General features: G+C 35.4%; 2 protein-coding genes across 4 annotated transcripts in view; both read right to left on the bottom strand.

The window, feature by feature from the left end:
* Positions 1 to 973: 973 nt before the first annotated feature.
* Positions 974 to 17,784, bottom strand: LOC113052717 (septin-5-like). 2 transcript variants are annotated; one of them, XM_026217131.1, is made up of 12 exons: positions 17,598 to 17,784; positions 17,447 to 17,457; positions 7,078 to 7,168; positions 6,906 to 6,992; positions 6,172 to 6,295; positions 5,625 to 5,759; positions 4,435 to 4,552; positions 4,159 to 4,260; positions 3,865 to 3,961; positions 2,898 to 3,033; positions 2,703 to 2,805; positions 974 to 1,658 (listed from the first exon to the last, which is right to left on the bottom strand). In XM_026217131.1, the coding sequence occupies exons 1-12, from the start codon at positions 17,638 to 17,640 to the stop codon at positions 1,596 to 1,598; spliced, it is 1,110 nt and encodes a 369-aa protein (XP_026072916.1). In that variant the 5' UTR covers positions 17,641 to 17,784; the 3' UTR covers positions 974 to 1,595. The 2 variants fall into 2 exon arrangements, with proteins under 2 accessions (XP_026072916.1, XP_026072915.1); XM_026217130.1 differs by lacking the exons at positions 17,447 to 17,457; positions 17,598 to 17,784 and adding an exon at positions 8,442 to 8,697.
* Positions 17,785 to 19,501: 1,717 nt separating this feature from the next.
* The window catches only part of LOC113052718 (septin-2-like), a 30,863-nt gene continuing 22,516 nt past the window's right edge, over positions 19,502 to 27,848 (bottom strand). For both annotated transcript variants that reach the window (XM_026217132.1, XM_026217134.1), the window contains exons 8-12: positions 24,012 to 24,113; positions 23,773 to 23,918; positions 22,386 to 22,469; positions 22,222 to 22,279; positions 19,502 to 21,046 (exon numbers count right to left, since the gene is read on the bottom strand). In XM_026217132.1, coding sequence (XP_026072917.1) covers positions 20,978 to 21,046; positions 22,222 to 22,279; positions 22,386 to 22,469; positions 23,773 to 23,918; positions 24,012 to 24,113 — 459 coding nt within the window. In that variant the 3' untranslated portion in view covers positions 19,502 to 20,977. The remainder of the gene's footprint in view (positions 21,047 to 22,221; positions 22,280 to 22,385; positions 22,470 to 23,772; positions 23,919 to 24,011; positions 24,114 to 27,848) is intronic.

Raw genomic sequence — 27,848 nt, 5'->3', positions numbered from 1 at the left:
ATTGATATTCCCATATGTTTATACAAAAGTACAATTTAAATGGCATGAGTAGCTGTGTTGATTAAGTGACTAGAGATGGTATTGCACATTGACATATAGTGTATATTATTGCACATGTATTATTATACATATATATAGTGTTCACATTTCGTAACCAGATATAGTATTTAACCCTGACATACTATTTAGTGACATACTGTTCAATATCAAGAGTGATTCTTCCTTAAAGATATATGTAAGGCAATATATATTTTTCACAAATGTACATTTTAAGTTCATAACATAAATAAAATCCCCATAGTAAAATCTGTGTATGTACATAAAATATCTACATGATCATTTTTTTAGATGTTATTATATGTAGCGATCATGTGTGTCAACAATAAATATTTTATATAAATGCAAGTTTATGTGTTTTCTAGTTTAAATATGTCTATCTTTTATATTTTCTTAATATCAACACGTACTGACAGGTTTCATGATGGACATATATATTCCCAAAAATGTATTACACATACATAAACGTTCATATTTAGGTATGTAAATATATGTGCACATATATCAAACTGTTCTGATTTCAGATTGGTTTTATGTATGTTTTTACTTCATATGACAATATTTCATATATGGATATTTAATATCTGTACATGTATTTGCATATGGCTAATCAGAAGGAGATGCGAGTCATATCTTAGTGGCAGATTTTCAGCTGATTAAAGGATACTATAAAACTTCTTCACCTTAAAAATGTTTGATGAAAGCAAAAATACCATATTTCATGAGAAAGTGGGACATACTCGAGCAGAACAGCCACTATTTTTGGAATCAGCACCTCAAAACTAGTAAGAAACAAGTGTTCGATTTCATTCAGCAAATATGATGCAAGGTGGTGTTACATTTAAAATATTTTTATAAATTATATATATTCTGACATTAGTCATATGGATATGAAACTAGTAAACACACAACAGCAAATGGTAAACTATTCAAATTTATTAGCAAGCTTTACTTCAAGATTTACATAAACAATTGACATTATAATATAAATTATTAAATTATCGAAGGCCATTAACATTCATAATAACACAAGGATTTATTCTGATTATTATTGTTATAAAACAAGCAAAATCCAGCCATCTGCATTAAGTTTGTTTTTTGGTAACAGTTATTGGAGTCGTACTCTATGTTCACATTCACTGAGTTCAAGCACTATAAAAAAATCAAACCCAACAAATTCATAGCAAAGGGACGTCACTGTCTCTCCGAACACACACACACACACACACACACACACATGCATGCATGAACCCCTGCATGCATGCATGTTTCAGAAAACAACTCACACACAAAAAGTCAATATAAATGAGATACCTTCAGAAGTGAATTGAAGTCAGACTGGTTTATGTCCGTTCATGACATGACACACTGTATTTGATGCAAGCAGACAGAAGGACCGAGCAGATGGACAGAGTGGATCTGAGGGTCATGCTTGTAGATATGACATTTGTACAGTATCATTTAAATTCATTCACATCTGAGGGCTGCTGTGAGGGCTGTAGTGTGTGTGTGTGTGTGTGTGTGTGTGTGTGTCAGCATCACTGGTCTTTCTCATGCATCTGTTGTTGCATCTTTTCCAGCATCTCCTGCATTTTCTTCAGCTGCACAGACAAAACAACACACAGTCAGGAACATGTCATTGGAACTTAACTGTAGTTTACATTGGTGAAAAAACTGAAATGAACAATAACAATATCAGCATGCTTTTTTATTATCCCAATATCTCATTTTCTCTTGCTAAAATAAATCATTTTTCTATTCAAGTTGTCTGTCTCTTCTACTGTACGTTATAGTTTTATAGCAAGATTTTACATAAAATATACTACTGTTCAAAAGTTTGGGGTCAAATATTATATATACTGTATACTGTATATATTCTTTTTTATTTTTTAAAGAAATGAATAGTTTTAGTCAGCAAGAATTTTTATAAACTGATCAAATGTGATAGTAAAGCCATTTAAAATGTTCCAAAAGATTCCATTACAAAAAATTTCTATTTTTTTTTTAACTTTCTATTCATCAAAGAATCCTGAAAAATAAAATGTGTCATAGTTTCCACAAAAATACTGTATAAAGCAGGACAACTGTTTTCAACATTGATAATAACCAGAAATGTTTCTTGAGCAGCAAATTAGTATATTATAATAATTTCTGAAAGATCATGTGACACTGAAGACTGGAGGAATGATGCTGAAAAAACAGCTGCGCATCACAGGAATAAATTACATTTTAACACGGACAGAAAATAAAGTAAATTGCAATAATATTTCACAATGTTCACAGTATTGTTTTTATATTTTTCTAACCACACATGTTTTTACAGTTTAGTAATTTCATCTAAATTTGACGTAGCAGCATGTCTTCTTTCCAATAAAATGCTTGTGTATATGAAGCAAAAATTATATATATATATATATATATATATATATATATATATATATATATATATATATATATATATAAATTACAAGAACAAACAACCACTAAAAGTTGAACAAATTTAAATAGAAAACAGAAAATATCAAAATAAACACTAATTCAAACTATGAAGAAAAGCTATAATAGTATCTCAATAACACCAGTGTCGTAATAACTGCAGCACATTTCTCAGTGCTGGTTTAATATCAGTGATGATTGTTCTGTACCTCTTCATCCTTCATCTTGATGAGTTTCTCTGTCTCCACGTCTGGTGTTGGCAGAGGCAGGATGGGTAGTGGACTGTCTGTACGGTTATCCTGCGCAAGTTTACTGAAACACACAAACACAAACATGCATTTTATGCACATCTATGCAGGACAGTTCAATAAACAAGCGTTAATCACTCTGTGCGTGTCCCACACCTGGTCATCTCCTGGATGCAGTTGGCTCTGTAGTTCTCGTAGTGCACGTCACACGTCACGTCTTTCAGGTCGTGCATGTGAGAGCGAATCAGCATGTTCCTCAGTTTCACAAAGTCACAGTGAGACTGATTCTCCACTGAACAACACACACACAGAAATGCAATAGAGTTCACTGTCACTAACACACAAACAGCTTTTCCTCTACATTTACACTGCGGTGGATGAAGTACACAAATCTTGAGTAAAAGTACAAAAGTATGTACTTAAGAATTAAAAGTACAAATATGATCGTTAAACCATGTTAATTATTTATTCTAGCCAGCACTTGACAGACTAGTCATAGTCAGCACTAACATAAAAGATTAGTGCACACATTTAATATGCATTGATTTGCAAATAAGCAACTTTTGAATTTTTTTTGTACACTATCAACATTTTAAGTTAATACCAATACTAATATTTCAGTTTAAGATACTGATTATTCAAGTCTACTAAAAAGGGAAATAGTATAGCATTTAAAAAAATAGCAAATACATAGATAACAAATTGTATAAAAACAAAATGTACAGATAACATGTGTTAACATTTTAATAGGAATGGTATGCAAATATACTAGTTTTCAAATTACAGCTCGCAGATTTAGTTGACAAATTCCTGTCAGTCATGGCTTAAAAATTATTTTCATTTCCAATAATCAATGAGTTTGTAGTGGTCTTTACGCTAATAATGTCTAGTGTGTTAGTATAGGGACAAACTTCATCATAAGACTGAAACAGTGTACCAGTGAAAAGCTTGTGAAATGAACTATCAGAGTGAAAATGTCCATGCATGATATTGTTTATCACCCAGCCTTATCATCATGACACTTTTGACCTTCTGTAGTAATTTCAACATACTATAAGTATGCACAATCCATTAGCCAAGTGTTAATGTCTGTTTAGAGCGCTTCTGGCTTGAGGATACTGACCTTCCACGATGCCCCAGGGGTAGAGACGACCTCTGACCCTCTGACCCCTGGCCTCCACCACTGTATTACTGCCAATGACCGCGAACGGAGTGCACTCCTACAGTACACACACACATAAGACACATAAATCATTCAGTATTCAATATACACACCGCCTCCTCATCATATTTATGAACAGTAACACATCTGCACCATAACAACAGTTTATCAGCTTCACTCATCCAGCTCCTCAAAAAGTTATATTCATTCAAATTCATTGGGATATTTAGAAGAGTTCAAATGTGTTTACCGGACCTTCAGCTCTTTGTCCATCTGTTTGAACTCCTCCTCTTCATCAGAGTCACACTCAGGGAACTGATAGACTTTAATCCCGAAGTGTTCGATTTCATCTCGCACCTGCAGGAAAACAGACCCAAGCTTTAACAAGACAATCATGCTGCACAGCCTGCAAAAGAGCAGCAAACCACCGGCTTGAATCGGATGCATTTGGCCTGGTATACAATAAAGAGCACCACTTTTATAAAAGAATCAGATTAACTGTTGACATGCGATCAGATAGTGTCCACTCACCCTTCCCTTGAGCTTTTTGACCTCACTAGGAGTGAGACAGTCTGCTTTAGAGATCAGAGGAATGATGTTCACTTTCTCATGCAGCGCTTTCATGAACTCCACATCTACCGGCCGCAATCTGCAGAGAAGAAATTTCAGTCTGAACATCTGATGCTTATGATATTCATATGAAGATCATGGACCTTTCACCACCAACCATCTCTACATTCCATTTCTATTGACTTCTTTTGTATTTAAGAAAACTGTATAATTTTAATTAGGAAGACAAAGTATTCGTCCAGGATGAGAAAGTCAAATATATTTACTTTTAACACTCGAGAATTATATGAAGTCATGAATTCACAGCTGAGAGTCAGTGTCTGGTTTTCTAAAGGAATAAATCTGCTGAAAATGTACTCATCCTCAGGTCATCCAAGATGTAGATGAGTTTGTTTCTTCATCAGATTTGGAGAAATGTAGCATTACATCACCTTGCTCAGTCACCAATGGATGCTCTGCAGTGAATGGGTGCCGTCAGAATGAGAGTCCAAACAGTTGATAAAAACATCACAATAATCCACAGCACTCCAGTCCATCAGTAAACATCTGGAGAAGTGAAATTCTGCGTGTTTTTATTAACAAATCCGTCATTAAGACTTTTTTTTTTTTACTTCAAACCCTTGCTTCTTGCCATTTATGACATGAACCCATAATCAATAATAACACTTCCTCCAGTGGAAAAGTCAATCCCCTGCTGTTCTCTCACATCAAAATCCACTTACATATGAGTTCTGGCTTCTAAACTGTGCTTGATCTGTGCAGATTTCACTCCTGATTCAGACAAGACCAACTTTTAACTGGATAGACCAGTATTATGGATCATGGATTCGGAAACAACTAGCAGCAACAGTTTGAAGTTAAAAACATGGATTTGATTCTTACCAACATGCAGCTTTTCTTCACAAGATGTTAATTGATGGACTGGAGTGCTGTGGATTACATGTGGATTATTGTGACTTTTGTTCTGACGGCACCCATTCACCGCAGAGCATCCATTGGTGACTGAGTAAGTGATGTAATGCTAAATTTCTCCAAATCTGATGAAGAAACAAACTCATCAACATTTGGATGGCCTGAGGCCGATTATGCAAATATGAAGATGATGCATATGAACCTGACCCATGCAAGACAGACCCGTTAACCCTTCGTACCCGTGTCCAAACGGTGGAATGAAGTACAGACAGCAGTGCACTCTGTTGTCTAATATGTTCTTTCTGTTCAGTCCACTCTCGTCTCTGAAGTACTGCTCAAACTGCTGGTCAATGTAGTCTGTGATGGGCTTCCAACTGCAAACACACACAAACACACACTCTTCAGAGTAACAGAATCATGCATAATAACACACTAAGGCTTTTTTTGTCAGCTAATCTACTTTGTCTTAAAAATAATTACTTATAGTCAACCTGAGAACTTAACACATTTGCTCGTGCACAACTGTCTTATTGATTAATAATGGTCACATGTCATTCAGGCAATTTTTTTTTTTTTTTTTTTTTTTTATGATTTATTTATTTATTCGATTTGCATCAACTCATGAAACCCCAGTCTGGGAAACCACTCTACTATATTATGAATACAGATATGACTAAAGGGCTTTCTGCTTTCATAAAATGCTGTGTTGAGCATTCAGCATCTACGACCGTAAGCATCTGTTTCGTAATTATGCTCATGGGATGCTAGGAGCAGCTGAGTTCTCACCATTCATTGTTATTGACCGCGTCTCCAAACCCCGGTGTGTCCACAATGGTGAGTTTGAGTTTGACTCCTTTCTCCTCGATGTCGACCGTGTGTTTGGTGATCTCAACCGTCTGATTTATACGCTCTGTTACAGAAAAACGCACAATATAGCATTCAAACTAACAAACCTGTTGAAGAGATGTAAACTAATGTGTATGCTACACTGGTAGAGACCTTTGGGTTGGTAAGACATTTGAATGTTTTGTTGTTGTTGTTTTGTCATCAACTCATAATATTGGGAAATATTATGACAATTTATAATAACTGTTTTCTATTTGAATATATCTTAAAATGTAATTTATTCTGTGATCAAAACTGTATTTTCAGCATCTTTACTCCGGTCTTCAGTGTCACATGATCTTAACAAATCATCTAATATGATGATCTGCTGCTCAATATACATTTATGATTATTATTAATGTTGAATACAGTTGTGCCACTTCAGATTTTTGTAGACGCAATGATACATTTTAGTTTTTTTAATGATTCTTTGATGAATAGAATTTATTTGATATAGAAATATTTTGTAACGTTAGAAATGGTTTTACTCTAACCTTTGATCAATTTAATGAATTCTTGCTGAATAAAAGAATTATTTTCTTTAAGAAAAAAAAAAACAAGTAGCAGTATATCCTATATTCATATAAAATAAAAATAAAATTTTTGGTGTACTGTTCCTTTAAGACAATTCTTACCTTCTGCATTTAGCAATTTTCTGTCTTTATAGAGATCTGTGAGGAAGAGGCTGTTAACTATAGTAGACTTTCCCAATCCAGATTCACCTAAAACACACACAGTGAAATCGTTCTTGACAAAGATGGACATGAAGTCAGCGTCACATGTTATTGATTAGGATTTCATCCGTACCTGCCACCATCAGAGTGAAGTCGAAGCCCTTCTTCACTGACTTCCTGTGGACCTGATTAGGAAGCGTAGCGAAGCCAACATACTGTTTGTCCTGAAAGACACAAATCAAACCATTTACATTCTGTATCATTTATTATTTTGCATTATATGAAAGAAAGTAAGTTATATGTTTTGAAGGATTATTGGGGGCACTGTCCCTTTAAGACCAAACTTCTGTGAATGGTCAGACTGGCGCAAAAATAGCACAGAATAAAAAGCTCAGTAGTGTTGAGCCTCCTGCAGATCTACCAACTGTGCCGGAAACCGCTCAGCAGTCATAACCGCTCAAACTGACACAGAGAACACAGAAATTACTGACGGGAAGCAACATCACCATTAAACCAGACAGCAGAACCAGCTCAGTGTGCAGGCCAAGCTGACTGACCACAGACACACAGACAGAACAGAAGCCATATTTACATGAGCTGAAAAGGCCTTTTTATCACACTCAAACTTGGGCCAAACTCAACTCATCTGACTGCCAGAGCATCTCACAACCCGTCATGTGTGTTTCCCCTGTCCATCATCCTAGAAAAGAGAAACCCTGCCTTATCTCAACCCACAAGTACAGTCTGTGTGAGAGAGGAGGAATACAGATGCATGTGTGCTCAACTGGATTTTTACATTTTATGAAGAAAAAGCGGTAACACTTGTAACCTTTATGAGCAATGCATTATAAAGGTATTTACAGTATAATGCACATTGTAATGCATTATATGGTTTTATTAATCAAATATAAAAAATATTACAGTGCATTTTAGTTTATTAAGTTTATTTTAGTAAGTAAAAATGCATTAGAATATTTTCAGATTCCTTGTTTCAATTGCTTTATCATGCAGAAGAAAAAATAAATAAAAAAAGAAATTGCCTCTAAAATCTAGAGTATACATCACACAATTATGTTTACATTTTGCAATTCTGTGTTTATATCTCACAATTTTGAGATTATATCTCGCAATTTAAAAAAAAATGCTCCAAATAGTAAGAAAAAAAATTGTGATATAAAAAATTACCTTTATTTATTTATTTTTTATTCTGTGGTGGAAACAGCCTTCCACGCACCATGCATAATATTCTAAAGGTGCAAAAATATTATTATTACACATAATCATGGTTACAATTACAATGAGATCATGCAATGCATTAAATGGTGCAGTGCAAGACATCAATAATGCATTAAAAATACTTTCATAATATATATTATTTAAAGGCTTCATGTGGTTGCTAATGTATACTGAATGATTTAATCATGTTGCTATGAGGCTGCTAGGGTGTTGCTAAGCAGTTGCTATAGATATATATATTACAAGACATAAACAGCGAACCTTCTGTCGTGTGGTTCTGGTTCGGGGACACAGAAGTTTCTCCACCAGTTTCTCCTGTAGCATCATGGTGTCCATCCTAAACGAGACGTCTCAGAAATGTGTGCCGTCCCTCTTTATACCTTCGTTACCCTCAGTCTATCACTCTCTGTCTCTATAAACTCTCTCTGGTTTCCTTCTCCCTGTTTTCTGTCTGTCTCTGGCCCACAGCACATCTCAGCGCACAGAGGAATCCCCACATGACTGAATGAAAGACTGACAAAAGAAGGTAATGGCTGAGAGAGAGAGAGAGAGAGAGAGAGAGAGAGAGAAACGTAAAGACGTAAAGAAAAAAAAAAAGAAGCATGGAAGCAATTTTAGACAGGGAGGGGGTGGGGCAACTGAAAACAGGAATAAAAACTGTCAGAAATAAAAACACTCATTCATTTAGTCATTCATTCCTCCCCCACGTTTTTTCCACAGATGGCTCTGAGGTGCAGGGATTTCTGTGTGTGTGTATTTTTAGGGAGCAACATTCAGTAAGACGGCAGCCACACCCTTCCCAACAGACCTTCTCAGACTGGCCCAGCTTTTCTACAGACTTCAGCACAGCAGCCTGACCTTTACAAGAGCATTATCTGCAAATGCTGTGATGATGCATGGGGTCAGTAAGATTTTTTTAAATGAAATGAATAATTTTATTTAGCATGGATTGAATAAATTTATCAAAAGTAACAGTAAGACATCTATAATGTTACAAATATTTCTACTGAGCTTTCAATTAATCAAAAAATCCTGAAAGAAAAAGTGAAGTAGCAGAACTGTTTTCAACATTGATACTATTTAGAAATATATTTTAGCAGAAAATCAGCATATTAAAATGATATCTGAAGAATCATGTGCTTAAAAAAAAAGAAGAAAAAAATATTTCAGACTCTGAACATACATATATTGAAACATTCCACCAGGGGGCGCTAGTTTAATGAAAGACAAACACTCGAGGATTTTCTCTCCATGCACAGCATCAGTAAAATCATTCACATATACACATAGATTCATAATGTAATTGTTTCATCCTGACTCCTGATATTACAACTAATGACACAATTCAGTGACTCACTTATATATAGCATAAAAAAGGAATCAACTGATATTTAGAGATAATCAGACTGTAACGAACCACAAAAATTAATGGATGTAAGCTTAAATGCATTAAAAGCTTAAATTACTTAATGTTACATAAAATTCCCGCCTATTGTGTAATTGTTGTATTGCACAAATGCCACCCTATAAGAAAGCCTTGCCACCCCAGTTGGCAGCAACGAATTAAAGTTTATGGCCAATTTGAAAATTTACAAGCGCCAATCTTTCATGATTCGTGATCCCGCTCCGAACTCCCGAACTGACTCAAATGATTCGCGATCCCCAAACTGACTCAAATGATTCGCGATCCCGCTCCGAACTCCCGAACTGACTCTAATGATTCGCGATCCCGCTCCGAACTCCCGAACTGACTCTAATGATTCGCGATCCCGCTCCGAACTCCCAAAATGACTCAAATGATTCGCGATCCCCATAACTTACTCAAATGATTCGCGATCCCGCTCCGAACTCCCGAACTGACTCTAATGATTCGCGATCCCGCTCCGAACTCCCAAAATGACTCAAATGATTCGCGATCCCCATAACTTACTCAAATGATTCGCGATCCCGCTACGAACTCCCGAACTGACTCAAATGATTCTCGATCCCCATAACTGACTCAAATGATTCGCGATCCCGCTCCGAACTCCCTAACTGACTCAAATTATTCAAACTCTGACATATATTCAGATATAAATGTAATTTAAAAAATAAATTAATAATTTTCGATTTTCAAGTATTACACCTGTCAAACATAGTCTATTTTGCTGTCAATACTGTTGACGATGTCCTTCAGTAGGCTTTATATTTATGCTCAAAATGAAGTATAGATTTTGTTGTCATGAAGACAAGACCCTGGTCTGTCGGCGGCCTCCTTCTATTTCACCTACTACAGCAGCAGCAGCGCACGATTCTGGTGTGTAAAGACCATAGACTGTATAAAAACAGCAGCAGAACCGCCACGCTCACGACACGCAGCCAGTGTGTCAACGGCCTGAGACTCAGGAGGAAAAGTTGGGTAAAAATCGATTATCTATCAATAAATGAAGCTTTAATGAAAGCACAGACTTTAAGATGATAAATAACTAACGTTACAGTGGTGTAGTCTACTACGTGATACGTTACCCACTTTTAAAAAGCGTAAATACCCATTTTTAAAAGAGCATTTAATCAAATCTCGATATGGACTAGTGTCTGCAATATTAAAGGTGTTCAGCAGGGGTGGTTCTACGGTGAGTGGAGATCCGGGGCTTAGCCCAGAAAAATCCATGTATGTGACTTTTTATTTTAATAAATCAGAAAGATTTACCTTGTTTAAAATATACAAAAACAATAAAAACAAAAACAAATTTAAAACATTTTATTTAAAATATTGAGGAAAATACATTTGCTTTTTGCAAACAAAAATTAAGAATTGCAAAACAAATGAAACAAATGAAGCAATGATTTTGCAATACATATTTTCCATGGTCATATCTATTAATTTATTTGCAAGGCTGCTTTTACTTTGCGTGTCAGTCTAGTTTGAGCTTGCGATACCATTTTTCCTTTGCGCTTTATTTTCTGCACATCTCTCTTTGTGGCACTGTTTTGGCGTGGGGGCGGAGTCAATGGACGGGGGCGTGTACAACATGCCTCCATGAAAGTGACGTCATCGGCCCGAGAGCAGCTCACTGATCCAGGTCCTGTCATGATGAGCAGAGACTTTTGAGTGGATCATTTATTTTTATTCAGTAGCATTAAAACATTCATTTTTTGTTTTATTTACTTTATTAACAAATGTATGTGTATTAGCAGCGTTTGATCAAGCTAAAGAAGTTGTTAACATGAACATCTGCTGTTTATTTCTCTCGATGTGCACACTTTTATAGCATTATTTGTATTCGCAAATTTTTTGTGTCAGTTCGGGAGTTCGTAGCGGGTTCGCGAATCATTTAAGTCAGTTCGGGAGTTCGTTGCGGGATCGCGGATCATTTGAGTCAATTTGGGGATCGTGAATCATTTGAATAAGTTCGGGAGTTCGTAGCGGGATCGCGAATCATTTGAGTCATCTGACTACAGTTTGGGAGTTGGAGCGGGATCGCGAATCATTTGAGTCAGTTCGGGAGTTCGTAGCGGGATCGCGGATCATTTGAGTCAATTTGGGGATCGTGAATCATTTGAATAAGTTCGGGAGTTCGTAGCGGGATCGCAAATCATTTGAGTCAATTTGGGGATCGCAAATCATTTGAAGCAGTTCGGGAGTTCGTAGCGGGATCGCGAATCATTTGAGTCAGTTCGGGAGTTCGTAGCGGGATCGCGAATCATTTGAGTCAATTTGGGGATCGCGAATCATTTGAGTCAGTTCGGGAGTTCGTAGCGGGATCGCGAATCATTTGAGGATCGCGAATCATTTGAATCAGTTTGGGGTTCCCAAATCATAGCTGTATATGGATAGGCATTTTTAACTATTTTAGTAGCTAGTTATAAATACGTTTTCCACGCTTGTTTAGGTGTGAAATGTGAACTCGTATTTTTTTTTATTTAATGATGTGCCTTTTAACAGTATCAAGTATATTCAAAAACTAAACAAATCAGTCTGTGTCTGTGTGTGTCCTAAAGACTTTGCTGCGCAACCCTTAACTGTTAGGTGTTCAAAATGTAACGTTAAATCAGACACAATTTAAAACCGAAAAAGAAATATAATACTATGAATAAAAGTTACATATACCTGAAGCTGTTGTATCTTGGCGTTCAAGTGTTTTGGCTGGGAGGGGGATTTACTTCCTTTTTTTTTTTTTTTTTTTTTTTTAAGAAGAAGAAGAAGAATTTTGAAATATCCATTTTAATTTTCAAATAAAATGATCTAGTAAAATACTACATGCCAACAAACCGCCTGCCTCCAAAAGATCTCATTTCATTGGCTGGATCTTACAGACGCTCATTGAGGTTAGCCAGTTTACATGTCAGTCAGAAGCACTAGACTCAGACCTATACTTGGGTAAATTTACAGACACTGTTGACGTAAGAGTCGAAAGATATTTATTTATTTAAATTCTAATATAAATTACTTTATTGGGCATGAAAACCCATTGATGGCATGGTGGTAATAAAAACATTTGGGGCTTTACTGAAAACATTCGGGGCCTGTCCCTTAGCCCACCCCTAACGCCGCCCCTGGTGTTCAGTACCGTCGCTGCCTAAACGCAGAGTACGCAGTCTGCGTAGAGCACCAACTCCCAGAGGGGACACCATCTACTGTCTATGGGCACCATCCCAGTTGCTCCAAAAAAAAAAAAACTTCCTCCATTCTCCTATCCGTGATCGCGACCGCTCGCACCTCATGTTTGCGGCTAAATCTTCAGAATTGATGGATGAACCTCTATGCCCGGGTAGAGTACATCAGCAAACCAGCGAAGAGAAAGGAAAATTAAAAGTAAAAAAAAAAAAAAAAAACAGGCATAAAGTTGGCTTTACGTTGGACGTTGGACAAGTCTCAAATTTAGGGACCTTAAATGTAAAGTTACATGCGATATTGGTATACACTTTTCTGACGTCAGTAGCATTTGAGGAGAATGATTTATAGTCATAAAAACAACTGTAATTGTTCATGTAGCTAGATGTCAGCTATAATGCACAATTAAATTAAATGTTTGATATTTATTCAAATAACCTGTAAATCATATGTAAATTATACAACTCTTTTACATGGGCTCAAACGCAAATTTGAAGCTCAAGAGCATTTGAGAAAGACTTGCAGTCATAAAACAGTTGTAATGTGTTCATTTAGGTGTCAGCTACAATGCACACCTTATACATTTTTAATATATATTAAAATAAAGTATAAATCATTTAGGTAAAAACGAGGCCCGTTTATCACTTTCAGGCACATTCCTGTGAAAGTTTTTTTTTTTTTTTCAGGTTCCCTTACGACAATTACCCATGGTTTTAACAATAACACCACAAATAATCGTTCTTGTAGCCATGGTAACTGCAAATTAAACATGGTTTTGTTACTTCAAATAATAATATACAAAGAAGTATTAATATACTGTATGCATTAGTGAGTGTGGTGGTGCTTTTGGAGTATGGTCACTTATTCCTTATATGAACTGTTTCAAATGCAAGACATTGATTGCATGAGATTAAGTTTGTAAACGATAGCCTGTGTCCTTTTGTAGTTTGCACATATATTTATCATCAAACTGTGATAACTGTGACTAAATTCAGTATATATATGTCTGCCATATGTTGCCACCCCTCAATAATTCCTGCACCCTTCTCGCCACCCCATCAATATTTTTCTAGATCCGCCCCTGCATGCATCTGCTCATACTGATGACATTCAAAGCATGCCGGATAAGATTCTGTGAATATATGTGACTGAACATCTTCAAACCAGATTTTCACATTTTCTGAATGAAATGCCTGCCTATGCAATTCTGTTAGGGTTAGAGTTAAAGTTTCAGGGGTTAATTTAGATCACTAACCCTAACGTGAGCAATAGTAATAGTGAGCAAACAGCGCTAATACAAATCTTAGTATGAAGCATGATTCGACCCATTATGGGGGTCTGGTCATGCATTTAGATGATGAATGTGCTGGTGGGGGGTAGGGGGGTGGGTGGTCCAGAGGGGGTCTGCTGAATGGAGAAGAACAGATGTCCTTTATTGATACAATAGTCCCACCAGACACTGACCGATTTCTGAATTGTGTTTAATCAGGACTGTTTTGAGGAACTCTAATACGATCAGTGTATTAAAGAAACGCATCTTTGAACGTGTCAAAAGAAATAGAAGAAACAGCTTTTATGTAACTCACAAACTCAAAACAGTTCTACAACTGCAAAACAACACTCTGGCAACCACCCAGAACACCCAAGCAATCATATAGCAAAGCAAAGAAAGTCATTCAGAATATCTTAGCCACTGCATAGCAACAACCTTGTTGTGTACGAGAACATTTTTCTTTGTATTTTCAGAAATGTACCTATCCATTATTTAACCAGAAAGGTACACTGAAATAAAACAATCTCTCCGTCCAGCAAGTCTTGGTCAGATAATCTCAGACAGTGGTCTTCTTTCAGTGAGGTGGGACCAATGATGTCATCCATTAATGCCCCATGTGTGTCTCACATTACACCGAGCGAGTGACCATGGGTGGGGACACCCTGATGATGTCATGATGATGGACGGGTGGATAGACGTCTGACGATGAGTAGTGAATGAATGTGCCCACTAAACATCCTCAGGCCTCTATGGCAGTACAAACAGTGCAGGCATGTGTTTGAACTGAGTACAGAGTAACTTGCAATACACTTATTACAGGGCCAGTTTTCTCTGGAGTTACATGAGGTTAAGTGCTCAGGGACCATCCCTGGTGGGGTTTAAACTGACAACCTGTCACAGCACTTCACAATCCAGGAATAATATCTAAAGAAAACTGTATTGTATATATGCTACAAGTCTCTTCTGCTCATCAAGGCTGTGTTTATTTGACCAAAAATACTTTTAAAAAATACAATTGTGAAATGTTGTTACAATTTAAAATAGCTGTTGTGAATGTATTTTAAGATGTAATTTATTCCTGCGATGCAAAGCTGAAAGTCCAGCATCGTTACTCCAGTCTTCAGTGTCACATGATCCTTCAGCAATCAATCTCATTTGAAACATTTTTATGTTGAAAACCATTGTGCCGCTTCATATTTTCGTGGAAACTGTGATGCACGATGAATAGAAAGAACAGCATTTATTCGAAATAGAAATATGTTGTAGTATAAATGTTTTACTGACACTTTTGATCAATTTTATGTGTGCTTGCCGAATAAAAATAAAAATTTCTTTCCAAAAGAAAAAAATCAATCATACTGACCCAAGCAAAACAGGCTCACATGTAAAGGGAAAGTTCGACCAAATATAACATTTCTGTCTAGAGCAATTACAGCACACTCTCTCAGACTGTAGATACTGAGATGGATGTTTATTGCTGTGGCATTTGAGCAACTGCACAGGCTATTTGACTTCACGATCAAAAGTCATGCTGTATGCAGCTGCGCACTAAGCTGACAGCACACTGCAGACAGATGAACACACACACACAAACACACACACAGTCTTATTTCAATGCATCGACCTTTTCAGAGATAAATAAGACATGTCTGAAATGGCAGCCAGAATTCCACACCATTGAGTTATTAAGCCTCAATGCAGAGAGACAGAAAGAGAACAGAAAATGACAAAGGGAGAAGGAAGGAACACGACAATGAGTGTGTGTGTATGTATGAGAGAGAAAGAGCTTGTAACACTGCCAGTGTGTTTGTGTCTGTGTGTGGGTGTGAACTGTTGCATTTCTGCTTTTGCGTAGGATGATGAGCTTTCTAGTTACTACATGTCTGTGTGTGTGTGTGTGTGGGTCAAGTGCTGGACGATGTGTAAAAACCTTCTGAACAGCTTCAGTCTGTATGTTCATGTCGCATTAAAGCATTTCTGTATCATTTAGCAGATGCTTTTATGGTGTTAAAAAAAGATTTTTTAAAAAGTTGTAAATAAAGATTTTTGTAGTATGTTTTATAACAAAATACAGTTTTTCTATTACAAAGTTTCAAAGTTTTGTTTAATTCAATGTGTTACTTGCCATTTCTTTGTAATTGTTTGTAAAACTGAATTAGCAATTTATATTTGCATGCATGCATTTATACTTCTGAATGATGAAAAACCTTTAGCAGATAAACATTGTTGTTCAAAAGTTTGAGGTCTGTAAGTTTTCAATGCATGTTTTTAAAGAAGTCTTCTGCTCACTAAGGCTGCATTTATTTGATCAAAAAATACAGTAAAAACAGTAAATTGTGAAATATTATTTATTATTGTTTTCTATTTTTTATATATTTTAAACTGTAATTTATTTCTGTGATGCACAGCTGTATTCTCAGCATCATCGGTGTCACATGATCTTCAGAAATCATTCTAATAGGCTGATTTGCTGCTCAAGAAACATTTATTATTATCAATGTTAAAAACATTTGAGCTGCCATATATTTTTTTTTGTGGAAACAGATTCTTTGAACAGCATTTATTTGAAATATAAATCTTTTGCAACATTATAAATGGGTTCACTGTCTGTTTTTAATTAATTTAATGCATTCTTGCATAATAATAATAACAATTATACATTTAAAGCAATAATCTAAGCAGTAAAATCTTTTACATTTTTGAAATATAAAATGATTAAAAAATATTGATGTTAAAATGTGTATATGACAATACCACATATACTGGATTGTAAAATAAACTAAGGTCTTCTAGCTAGAAAAATGCATCAAAACACACATAAATAAAAATGATTGTCAGACTATTTTACGAGTGATACTAGAATGTGTGAAACAACATTTAGGTGCAAACCACCAACAGATCTGATTGCTTGAAGAGTTAACACTCAAATATTCACCAGATACTATAGACATGTATTTGCACACACACACACACACACAGCTCAGGGTTCACACTTCAGGCATCTGCGCTGGTCTCTTGCCTCTCACACACTCCTGTAACCATGACAACACCTCCAGAGAGAAACAGCACTATCATCATCTGCCAGAGCTCAGAACGACATCAGATTTCCTCAAGGCTAGACTGAGTGACAGCGCACATTATAACCATGACGGCTGAGATGATGAGAAATAACAATCTGCCGAAACGATTTCAAACCTCGTAAACACCGAGCACGAACGCACAAAAATGATTTGCAATCACAAAATGCTTAAAACGCCCTGTCAGACTTAAAACAGAGGGTCGTGAAATTTTATGTCGCGCGGTTTATCTGTGTGGAAATGGTGGTTTGTCAACCGAATTCGAGGAAGCTCTATAACTGAAGTTTAACTGCGAAATGTGGAGAAGTTTGTCGTTCCTCACCTCACTGTCCTCTGAATGCGGGCATCGACAGCAGCATCAGCAGCGGAGGGTCGGATGCGGGAAGCAGGTGCGGGATGCGGGAGGAAGAGAGAAATCATCAGCATTTCATCCAGTCAAACAGATTAAACAGTTACAGCGTTTGTGTCATTACCGGATTTCATCGTTCTGCTCTTATATCGGATGTTGGTTGTCATGTTTCAGGCCGTCTCTGCTCTTCTCGGGTTCCGTCTGTCTCACGCTCAGCCCCGCTGGGAACCCCAGGCGTAGAGGGGCGGGGCCATCGCAGACGAAACCACGCCCAACGATACGTCATTCATTGAAACCGCAACACTGCTGCTTAATGTTATTTTAGTAAATAAAAACGTGTTAATTGTGAATAGATAAAATAGATTCGAATAGATACAATAATCATTACAAACAAATATACATAAGTGTAATGTAAACAAATATGCATAAATGGCTGCCCACTGCTCCGGGTGTGTGTGTCTGTGTGTGTGTGCACTTTGGATGGGTTAAATGCAGAGCATGAATTCTGAGTATGGGTCACACATATATATATATATATATATACATACATACATACATACATACATACATATATATATATATATATATATATATATATATATATATATATATATATAGAAAAAGAAGAAGAAAGAAATAACAAATAAAAATAACATGAATCTCACGTCACTTTTCTTTCTTCTTCTTTTTCTATATATATATATATATATATATATATCCAGCTGTATTTACTCAATGCAACTTATAACATCCAAGTGAAAGATGAAAGCAATATATCTGAAAAACAAAAAAACAAAACAAAACAGAATCAGTGAGTTGGAAAAAGGCTCTCCCTTGTGTCTGTATTTACATTAAACTCCCTTTTACTTTAATTCCAGCCTTTAGTCTGTCGGGATTTGTCTCCACTAACTTTGTACATCTAGACTTTGCAATAATTATCTACTCTTCTGTGCAGAGCTGCTCAAGTTCAGCTTTCTGGCAGAGGGCAGCAGATTTTCCTCAAGAATTTGATGATATTTTGCCCCATCCATTTTTCCTTCTATCCTGACAAATGCTCCATTCGCTGCTGCAGATAATAACAGGACATCTCCACCTCCATGCTTTACTGCAGGAACACTGTTATTTGGATGCTGAGCTGTAGTGGATTTATGCCAGACATGTTTGGTGTCGAGGCCAAATAATTCATCTGTCTCAGAATCTACACTGTGAATTTGTTCAAAGTGCAGTCAGTCTGACTGCATGTGGCCTTTCTAGTGGAGTGGCTTTTTTCTTGCAACCACATTTGTTGATACTTGTGATATTATGATCACATGCACACAATGACCACTCTTCGTCATGCATTCCTGCAGCTGCTTTAGAGTTGCTGTCAGCCTCTCGGTCGCCTCTCTGACCAGTTTCCTCCACACTTTCATCCAGTTTGGAGCCACATCCTGATCCAAGGATGGTCCCTTTCTTTTCTACACACACTGTATTAAATCTATTGTGTTATAGTACTTATAGTACTTGAATTATATTAAAGGCTTTTATTAAAGAATTTAAAGAAGTATCATATTTATCTAAAATGTTTTTAATTTCTAAATCTAAAATTACATAAAAAAATAAAACACATCTAATAATAAAAAAAAGCTGTTATTTGGTGTTCATTACGCATTATTTAATAAAAAATGTAGTAAAAAAAAAAAAATTTTTATTTATTTAATGGCAATTAATTTGAGTCTTTAATAAAACACACATTTTAAATTCACCTAATTTTAAAATGTTCTAAAAATGCAGCCTTATTAACAAAAGTTTACATTAAGTAAAGACAACTGGAAAAAAGCTACATTTGATGTCAATCAGTTTTACAGTCTTTGATTCCAGGATCAATTAAACAAGTCAAAAGTGATTTATCAAAAAAGCATAATAAAATTTCACCGTTGAGCAAAATATTATTTATGGTGTACAAACAGAAATGGATGATATTTACACAAATCCACAAACTATTTCAGAGACTTAATGCTTGCAGGAAACTAAAGCGTACAAAACAAGTGATTCAGAAAGTTATTTATTTCTCAACATGAGCAAATACAAAAAGGACCATGTGAAACAGGGAAGTAAGCATTAATACTGTACCGCACAACGACTTAAAAAAAGGCCTAAACAGGAGATAACCGAGACAAAATAACTGGGCTGTACCACAAATACAACAAAACAAAATCAGTGTGTTTACAGCAGACATTAAAAATGAGCAAATAACTCATTATAATGCTGTAAAAGGTCTCGGACATTGATGTGCAGGCAGTGATGGTGCGTTTCAGTCCATTTCTTAGACCTTGTACCGTTTAGATTAACTTCTAAAACATACAGTTATAAAGACTCCAGCTATTATAAAGATCACTGCGGTAGAAGTAAATTGTTAAGTAGTAAATAAAGTGAAATTAATGCAATAAAAATTACAGAAAAAAAAAAACATAATAAGTATAAAAAGGAGAAAATGTGTGCATTGTCTCTTAAAGGCATTTTTAAGGCATTTCTGTGAATCAAAAAAATGAACTTACATACATTTGCTGAGTCGCTCTATTAACCAAATCCTTTTTCAAAAAGATATTGTATTATTGACAAAATGCAAACATGATGTCACTAGATTGTCCAATTGTGGTCTTAGTTTTTTCATGATGCAGGCAAATTGTCACTTTATGTGCCTTCTATTGTACTTCAGCTTGTTTTTCTGTAGTCCACCAGAGGGAAGTGCTGCCCAATGCAGCTCAAATCAACAGTTTCAAAGGCATTTCAAAGAAATATGATCAGAGCATCTGTTTCTCTGTTAGTGGTACTTCTTGTGATGAAATTTGTATGGACTAAACACAATGCTTTTTCAAACACACTTTCATAAACCAGTCCATCAAACTGATATTAATCCACGTCTGTGAATGCATGACGATTATGAACCCGTGCATTTGATAAAACTGTAAACTTGACCGGGTTCATTTACCAGTGCATTGTCCTCTTATTTTAACCCATGTATCTACAGTCAAAGGAATATATATATACTGTATATGCTTAATAAAGTACTGACAAGGAGATCTGGTAAACATATGCCAGCCTGATGCATGACTAGTTCAATCCCAGCAGCTTAAAAAGAGTGTTTGGCACAGAAAAACATCTAGTCTCCGGTGGACCACAAACCCTAATCAATCTACAGATGAATATATGCTGAACATTGTCAATGAAACCATGACTGACTACAGGTTATATAAATTATTAACAGTGTTTAACACAATTGATTAAATGTCATGATAATGGACTGTTTGTTTCAGTGTTGCAGTTGTTCGTATGGGCGGAGCTGTGATCATGAGTGATTGGTTACATCAATTAGACGACATTAACATTACGTTCCGTTAATCTGATAAACATGAGGGATTCAACAAGCAAATAGTGTTTAGAAATGGGTAGGATAAAGTAACCTCCAGTCAGATGGCACTTCCTGTTCCCACAACACACACACACACACACACACACACACACTTAGTCGTCTCCTGGTTTCATCTTCATCTGAGCTTGCATCTGAGCGATCATCTGCTGCATGCGTCTCAGCTGCGAGAGAGGAAAAACAGATCGACTGTGTCTCTATGTTTCAAGACATTTATAATGTTACAAAATATTTCTATTTCAGATAAATGCTGTTCTTTTGAACTCTCTATTCATGAAAGAATCCTAAAAAAATATATGAAGCAGCAACACTGAGAACAATTACTGATTGTTTGAACACCATTAATCATTTATAATAACTTAGCAGGAAATCTGCACATTAGATTGTTTTCTGAAGATCATGTGAGACTGAGGACTGGAGGAATGATGCTGGAAATACAGCTGTGCTTCAAAGGAATAAATTAATACATTGCAACCATATTTCACAAATATCACTGTTCTTTCTGTATTTTTACAACAATGATGATAATTATAGTACATATTGTATACAATTTCTCCTCTGAATACATCACTGATGATGATGACAATGTTGCTTAAAACTCACTTATGTTTGTTAGTGTATATTTGTGACCCTGGAGCACAAAACCAGTCTTAAGTCACTGCAGTATATTTTGGCAATAGCCAAAAAACATTGCATGGGTCAAAATTATAGATTTTTCTTTTATGTAAAAAATCATTAGGATATTAAGTAAAGTTCATGTTCCATGAAGATATTTTGTAAATTTCCTACCATAAATATAACAAAACTTCATTTTTGATTAGTAATATGCATTGCTAAGAATTCATTTGGACAAATTCAAAGGTGATTTTCTCAATATCTTGTTTTTTTTTTGCACCCTCAGATTCCAGATTTTCAAACAGTCGTATCTCGGCCAAATATTGTCAGAAAATTTAAACTTAAGACTGGTTTTGTGGTCCAGGGTCAGATTTTTGGTCTTTCCTTTGACTTCTATTATTTTTATAGAGAGCTTATGATATTGAATATCCCATAAAATACCCTTAAACCTAAACCCCTCCCCTTTTGCACTTTTAAATATTAAGAGATTGTTCATTGTTTATATTAACACCCTGTATGTTGTGTGTCATTTCCTGTGCAGACATGGATGTTTACAAACTGCTCTGATTGTGTCCACACCTGACTGCGATATACGTTCCCATAGGCCAGAATACCACACTAATTAAACACAATATATTCATAAAGATAGATAGAACAGAAGGAAACTTCTGGTCGACTGACTGTCAAAAACACAAATTCAACTGCATATATGTAAGTGACCAACCTCAGCTTCCTTCTCCAGGAGGATCTGGTCTTTGTCCATCACATCTTCTTCAGCCGCCCTGTGGGAACACAGAGTTTCAGCGCAGATATACAGCGAACATTCCCTCACAGATCAGTTCATGCACAGGCTGATTATCTGAGGCTGTGCTTGTTGATTTGTCTTACCTTCCAGTTCGCTTTAGTCTCTCTGAACGGAAGTTCTCATAGTGGAGATCTTGAGTGACTTCCTGCAGGTCCTGCATGTGAGTTCTACACACACACACACACACACACACACACACACACACACACACACACACACGTCAGCAGAGGACACTAAGGAACAAACGAACACTTAAGATCGATATATAGTTAATATATGACCATCAAGGTCATTTCAAACCAAAATAATTTTTTCAAAGATTTTTGCATAAAGAAATCTAAGCATATTTTACCACAGTTACAGTTTTTTCTTCGATACATTATATTCATGATAAATTAAGCACATTTCCTTTAATTGATCTGTAAAGTAGTCCCAAAAAACCCTACACTAATTCATATTATTTAAAATATAAAAATTTTACATTTATATAAAATAAATGATTAAAGCCTATTTACCACCAATAGAGTTTTATTTTAATTGAAACAATATATTCATTAAAATGTAAAATGAATGTTAAAAGTACATTTTATTAAATATATCATTAAAGTAGCACAAAAACATTTATTTAAATATATAAATAAATATAAAATAAGAAATCATATTTTTGAATAAAGAAATTAAAGCCTATTTTACATTATACATAAAACATTATATTCATTATAAATCAAGCACATTTTACTCAAATTTCTCAATGTTGTGCAAAACAAAAAAACTTACAATAATTCATTATTTAAATGCATGCTAAATAAGAAATTATATTTTTGAATAAATAAATTAAAAAGCTATTTTACCACCAATAGAGTTTTTTCTTTGAGACATCACATTCATGATAATTAAGAACATTTACTTACATTTCTCAATGTCGTGCAAAAAAACCTAAACTAATTCATTGGGCTTTCAAATAAACATTACATGATTTAAAACATTATTATGAAAGTATTTACACACCATGGTGGTCTGTTGTAAAATATTTAACATTTTTATGCTGATTTAAATGTATTTCACTTTTCACTGAAATACACCACAGAGACTCTCGACTTATGAGAAACACCAAATAAATCATAGATTTTCATTAAATTAATAAGAATTTGGGGTGAAAATGTGCATCAAAAATGCATAAGTTTTTATGGTCATATTATTATTTTGGAACTGAATATTTTTGTACAATTTACAAACGGTTTTTGCAAACCGACAATTGTTAGGTCAGCCTTGCTACTCGTTTCACATATCAGGTTATTTCTATCTAATAGTCTTGAATGTACAGCAGCCAAATCATCGTGTTGACCTCTAAGGGTCAGAGAGGGGAAAAGGTCATTTAAAGAGTTTAACTTTTTCTGCCTTTGCTCTCACATCTCTCATATTCAGGAGGTTAAGACACCTCAACATGTGTGTGTGTGTGTGTGTACTCACACTAGCATAGTGCGCAGTTTGAGGAAGTCGTTGTGCTCGGGGTTTTCCACCTCCACTACACCCCAGGGGTACAGCCGTCCACGAATCTTCTTCCCCTTCACCTCTATCAGCTGGTTGGAGCCGATCACGGCGAACGGGATGCTGGCCTGCACACAAACACACTCCAACTTCAGTCAAAGCCTTCAGGAGGTCAGGCAGTGCTACAGGACCGATAATGAACAAACACTTTGACCTCTGACCTTTAGGACACGCGTCTGTTCCTTGAATTCTTCATCCTCGTCCGAATCAGCGTCTGGAAGCTGGTAGATCCGGATCCCGTGTTCACTGATCTCATCCAAAATCTAACGAAAGAAAAACCTTTTTTTAAAAACCATAAACCATAACATATAGAGTTGTGTGGTCCTGGTGTGACTGAATTAGAATTAGAATTACGAATGCACAAATATTTGAATTAAACTAAAATTTAAATTCATATAATTATACATAATATTAACATTATATTACTTACACTTAAAAATTAAAATATTTATGAATATATATATATATATATATATATATATATATATATATATATATATATATATATATTATTAATATTAAATCATGATGAATACATTTATGGCTTGGCTTATTAATATAAATGTGTGTATTAATAAAAAAAAAGTATATAATAGGTTAATGAAGTTAATTATACAACACAATTTTTTTATTATTATTGAAATACAACATTAAAAACTTTAAATTACTATTAATTCAAATAAATTAATTGAACAAATATTCTAACAATATGTGTGTGTGTGTTTGGTGTATGTTTACACACACACACACACACACACACACACACACACTGCTCTAATAAAAAAAAAAAAAAAAAAACAAGGCAATTGTAGAATATTTTATGATGCCAGTACCATTTCACAGTTTTGAAATTGCACTAAATGTTCTTCCAAAACATTCCTGTTCAAACAGTTTATGTTTTGAACCTCCGAAGCTCTCTCAGCACGCTGTCATTTGGAACGTTCTCAGAGAGCTCTGAGGAAACTCTTTGATGCTAACAGGAATCGTATGAATCACGCAATGTAAACCATCTACTGGATCCACACTTGGTTTGTTTGGTGTCAGTCAGCGGCAGATAACAGATTCGATCAGGCCCGATACAGATCTTGAGCAGAGAGCTGAAAAACTCACCCCACTTACCCCACGTGATTTCCAGCAAACACTGAACTCAACCTCAACCTGTGCAGACCGTGATGCAAAGCGGTGTGGGAGATATTTCCAGTTCAGTGTGTCAAAACAAACTGATTAAGTGAATATGAGGATGAAAAGTAGCATTGTTTCTGTCAAACTAGATAAGAAAAACACATTTCCCAAGCACCTGTGGCGGATCAGACATTAGGATTTATTTTTCTAACTTCAAAGCTGTTTTTTTAAGAAGCACCTTCACAATGCCATTACATAGTGACGCCCAGAACGCCACCAGCAACCTCTTCCTGACATTCTCAGCGCTTTCATGTAATCTCAGCGGGGAAGCGTTGCTTTACAGAAACCCCCTCCTGTTATGACTAGCCCTGTTTTCATAGCAAGACTGGGCCGCACAGGACAGTGTGTGTGTTATTGTTTGTGTGGGTGTCATTGTTGGGTGTTCTGAGTACAAATAAACATGTACAGTTGGTGCATGATCGTAAACGTGCATCACCTGATCCAACCTAACTGAAGAAATGAAGAAGGGAATAAAAGTGCAAGATTTATGAGGGTCCATCTTTCCCATTCATGCCAGATATGGATGCAGAAATTTCTGAAATTATGTATGACTTGATGTCCAAATGGGAAAATAAACACATTGCTTCAAAATAAACCAAGAAAAATGGCACAATAGAGACTTGGAATGGGAAAGGGAGTTAAGATATAACTGTACATGAAAATCGAAACAAGAAAAGCAGATTAGGAATATGCAACATGTGGATTCGCAACACAGACGCAACACAAAAGCGGAATTGCATGCGAACATCAGGGTTGTTAACGTAAACTAAAACTATTACAAAAAACACTTCTGTTAACTTTAAAAAAAAAAAAAGCTGCAATACAACTTAAATATAAATATTACCTGAAATAATTAATATTAAATAAAAATGCCTTGGCAGCCAACTGAAATATGTTTAAATTGTAAAAATTATTTATAGTATTTGAAGTACTAAAATTAAAATAAAACTGAAATAAAATATAACTATCAAAAACATCAAATAAGTAGATTGGTAATGAAAATATAAAAGTAAAAGCTAATTCAATAAATTGATAAACAGATAAAAACGATCATCATAATGCAAAAAGCAATAGTCAGTAAATTGTTGAAACACAGCATTCAAAATGTAAATATAAATATTAAATAAAAAATACTGTTATTACTAAATTGAAAAACAAAAATTAAAACAAGAAAGAATAAATTAATAAAATGATTACAAAGGGAACATAAAATTACTAAATATGAAACTAAAATTATATAAAATCTAAAAATAATTCTAATATATATATATATATATATATATATATATATATATATATATATATATATATATATATATATATATATTATAGTGTAAATTGACCAACATTGCAAAAGCAATGAAAATTGATGAATTTATAGATTCAACTCTGCTGACCGTTAATATTAGCATGCAAAAGCACAGCATCAAGAACCTTTCACACAGTTGCACGCTGATAATAGTGTACAGAAACAAGGAATTTCCACAGTTTTATTGCCAGCACTGAGAATCTTGATGTGACTTATCAGTGCAGGCCTCAACACAGTCATTACTCTGCCTGTCTTTCTCTGAGGCTCAGTGTGTTTGGATTGGCAGCGTGTTCACGTGGTCAGCAGAGGCACCTGGAGTCTGAAACAATGGTACAGGGGTTTCTCTATGGCTCTGAACTTAAAAGGGAAGTGGGTTTCACCTATTAGGCTTGTAATTTGTTTGTCATAGGATGCATTATGAGTCGTGACCATGTGTTTGAAGAGCAAGACTATTTGAGGTACGAGTAGGGCTGGATGTTTGAGTCTTTTCATCCAAGTCCTCTATCTATCAAGCTGCACTTGCACTCTTGACCAAATCTGGTGGAATGCATGTAAAAAGAAAGATTTATTGTCTACATTTTTTCGGAAAAATTAATACTTTTATTCAGCAAGGAAACATTAATTCAATCAAAAGTGAGAGTAAATACATTTATAATGTTACAAAAGGTTTCTATTTCAAATAAACAATGTTCTGTTGAACTCTTTTGAACTTCCATAAAAATATGAAGCAGCACAACTGCATATAAACACAGTTCCTAAACACCCTGGGAATCCTTTGGAGAGCCAGACTATGCTTTAAATATAAAGGAAAATAGTGCACTAGGTCAGAAACAAAATGAACCCGATTACAGCTTTAAGTAAAAATTCTAAAATTACTAAATACTGTAACATCTGCACGACTAAAGAGGCTTGTAAACATTTGGTCACATGCATAAAAATAGGAGCCACAAACTTGACAGAGGCACTATATTTAAGTACATAACACATCAAAATAAATTAAATATAGTTTTCCTATCTATAGACCAATTATTATGAGCTTATACTTCAGGGAGCAAAACAGTAGTTTCACACGGTCAGGTTTCAGCATGAATACGCAACTTTTTACCCAACCACTCCCTACAGACTTTACACCGAGTATTTCAACACAATAACATTTTGTTTTTAGTGAAGATGTTGTTTGAGGCTTATGGAACTAACATTATTACAGCTCAGCGCAGCATGAACAATTATTAAATAGTGTAAAAGTTACTATTCAGCAGTAAAGTGTGTCGAACCACAAAGTAGTGAAGTTCTTAACTGTGATCCCTTGTCTCTGGATAAAACCACTGGCTACCTGCGGCTCGAGAAGCCCTTTCATTCGCACAAAAACACACACAGGGGTGTTATAGATTTCTAAAAGAAACTCAACAGGACTGACCAATTACTCGGACCTGTGTGTGTGTGTGTGTGTGTGTGTGTGTGTGTGTGGGTACCAGGGCTAATGTTAATCCGGCATCTCTGAAACAGC

Source organism: Carassius auratus, chromosome 33 (assembly GCF_003368295.1).
Source record: "Carassius auratus strain Wakin chromosome 33, ASM336829v1, whole genome shotgun sequence".
Taxonomy (NCBI): Eukaryota; Metazoa; Chordata; class Actinopteri; order Cypriniformes; family Cyprinidae; genus Carassius; species Carassius auratus.
Note: the sequence above shows the minus strand (reverse complement) of the source record. Positions and strands in the feature narration are given on the sequence as shown.

Bases quoted from the DNA above. Each gene is read 5' to 3' on its own strand.
- LOC113052717 (XM_026217130.1), bottom strand. From the start codon at position 8,516: ATGGACACCATGATGCTACAGGAGAAACTGGTGGAGAAACTTCTGTGT. The intron at 4,261-4,434 runs GTGAGTGGACAC...GTTTTCCTGCAG, and splicing joins TCAAAAAGCTCAAGGGAAGG to GTGCGAGATGAAATCGAACA. The intron at 2,806-2,897 runs GTGTGGGACACG...TGTGTGTTTCAG, and splicing joins TGCATCCAGGAGATGACCAG to TAAACTTGCGCAGGATAACC.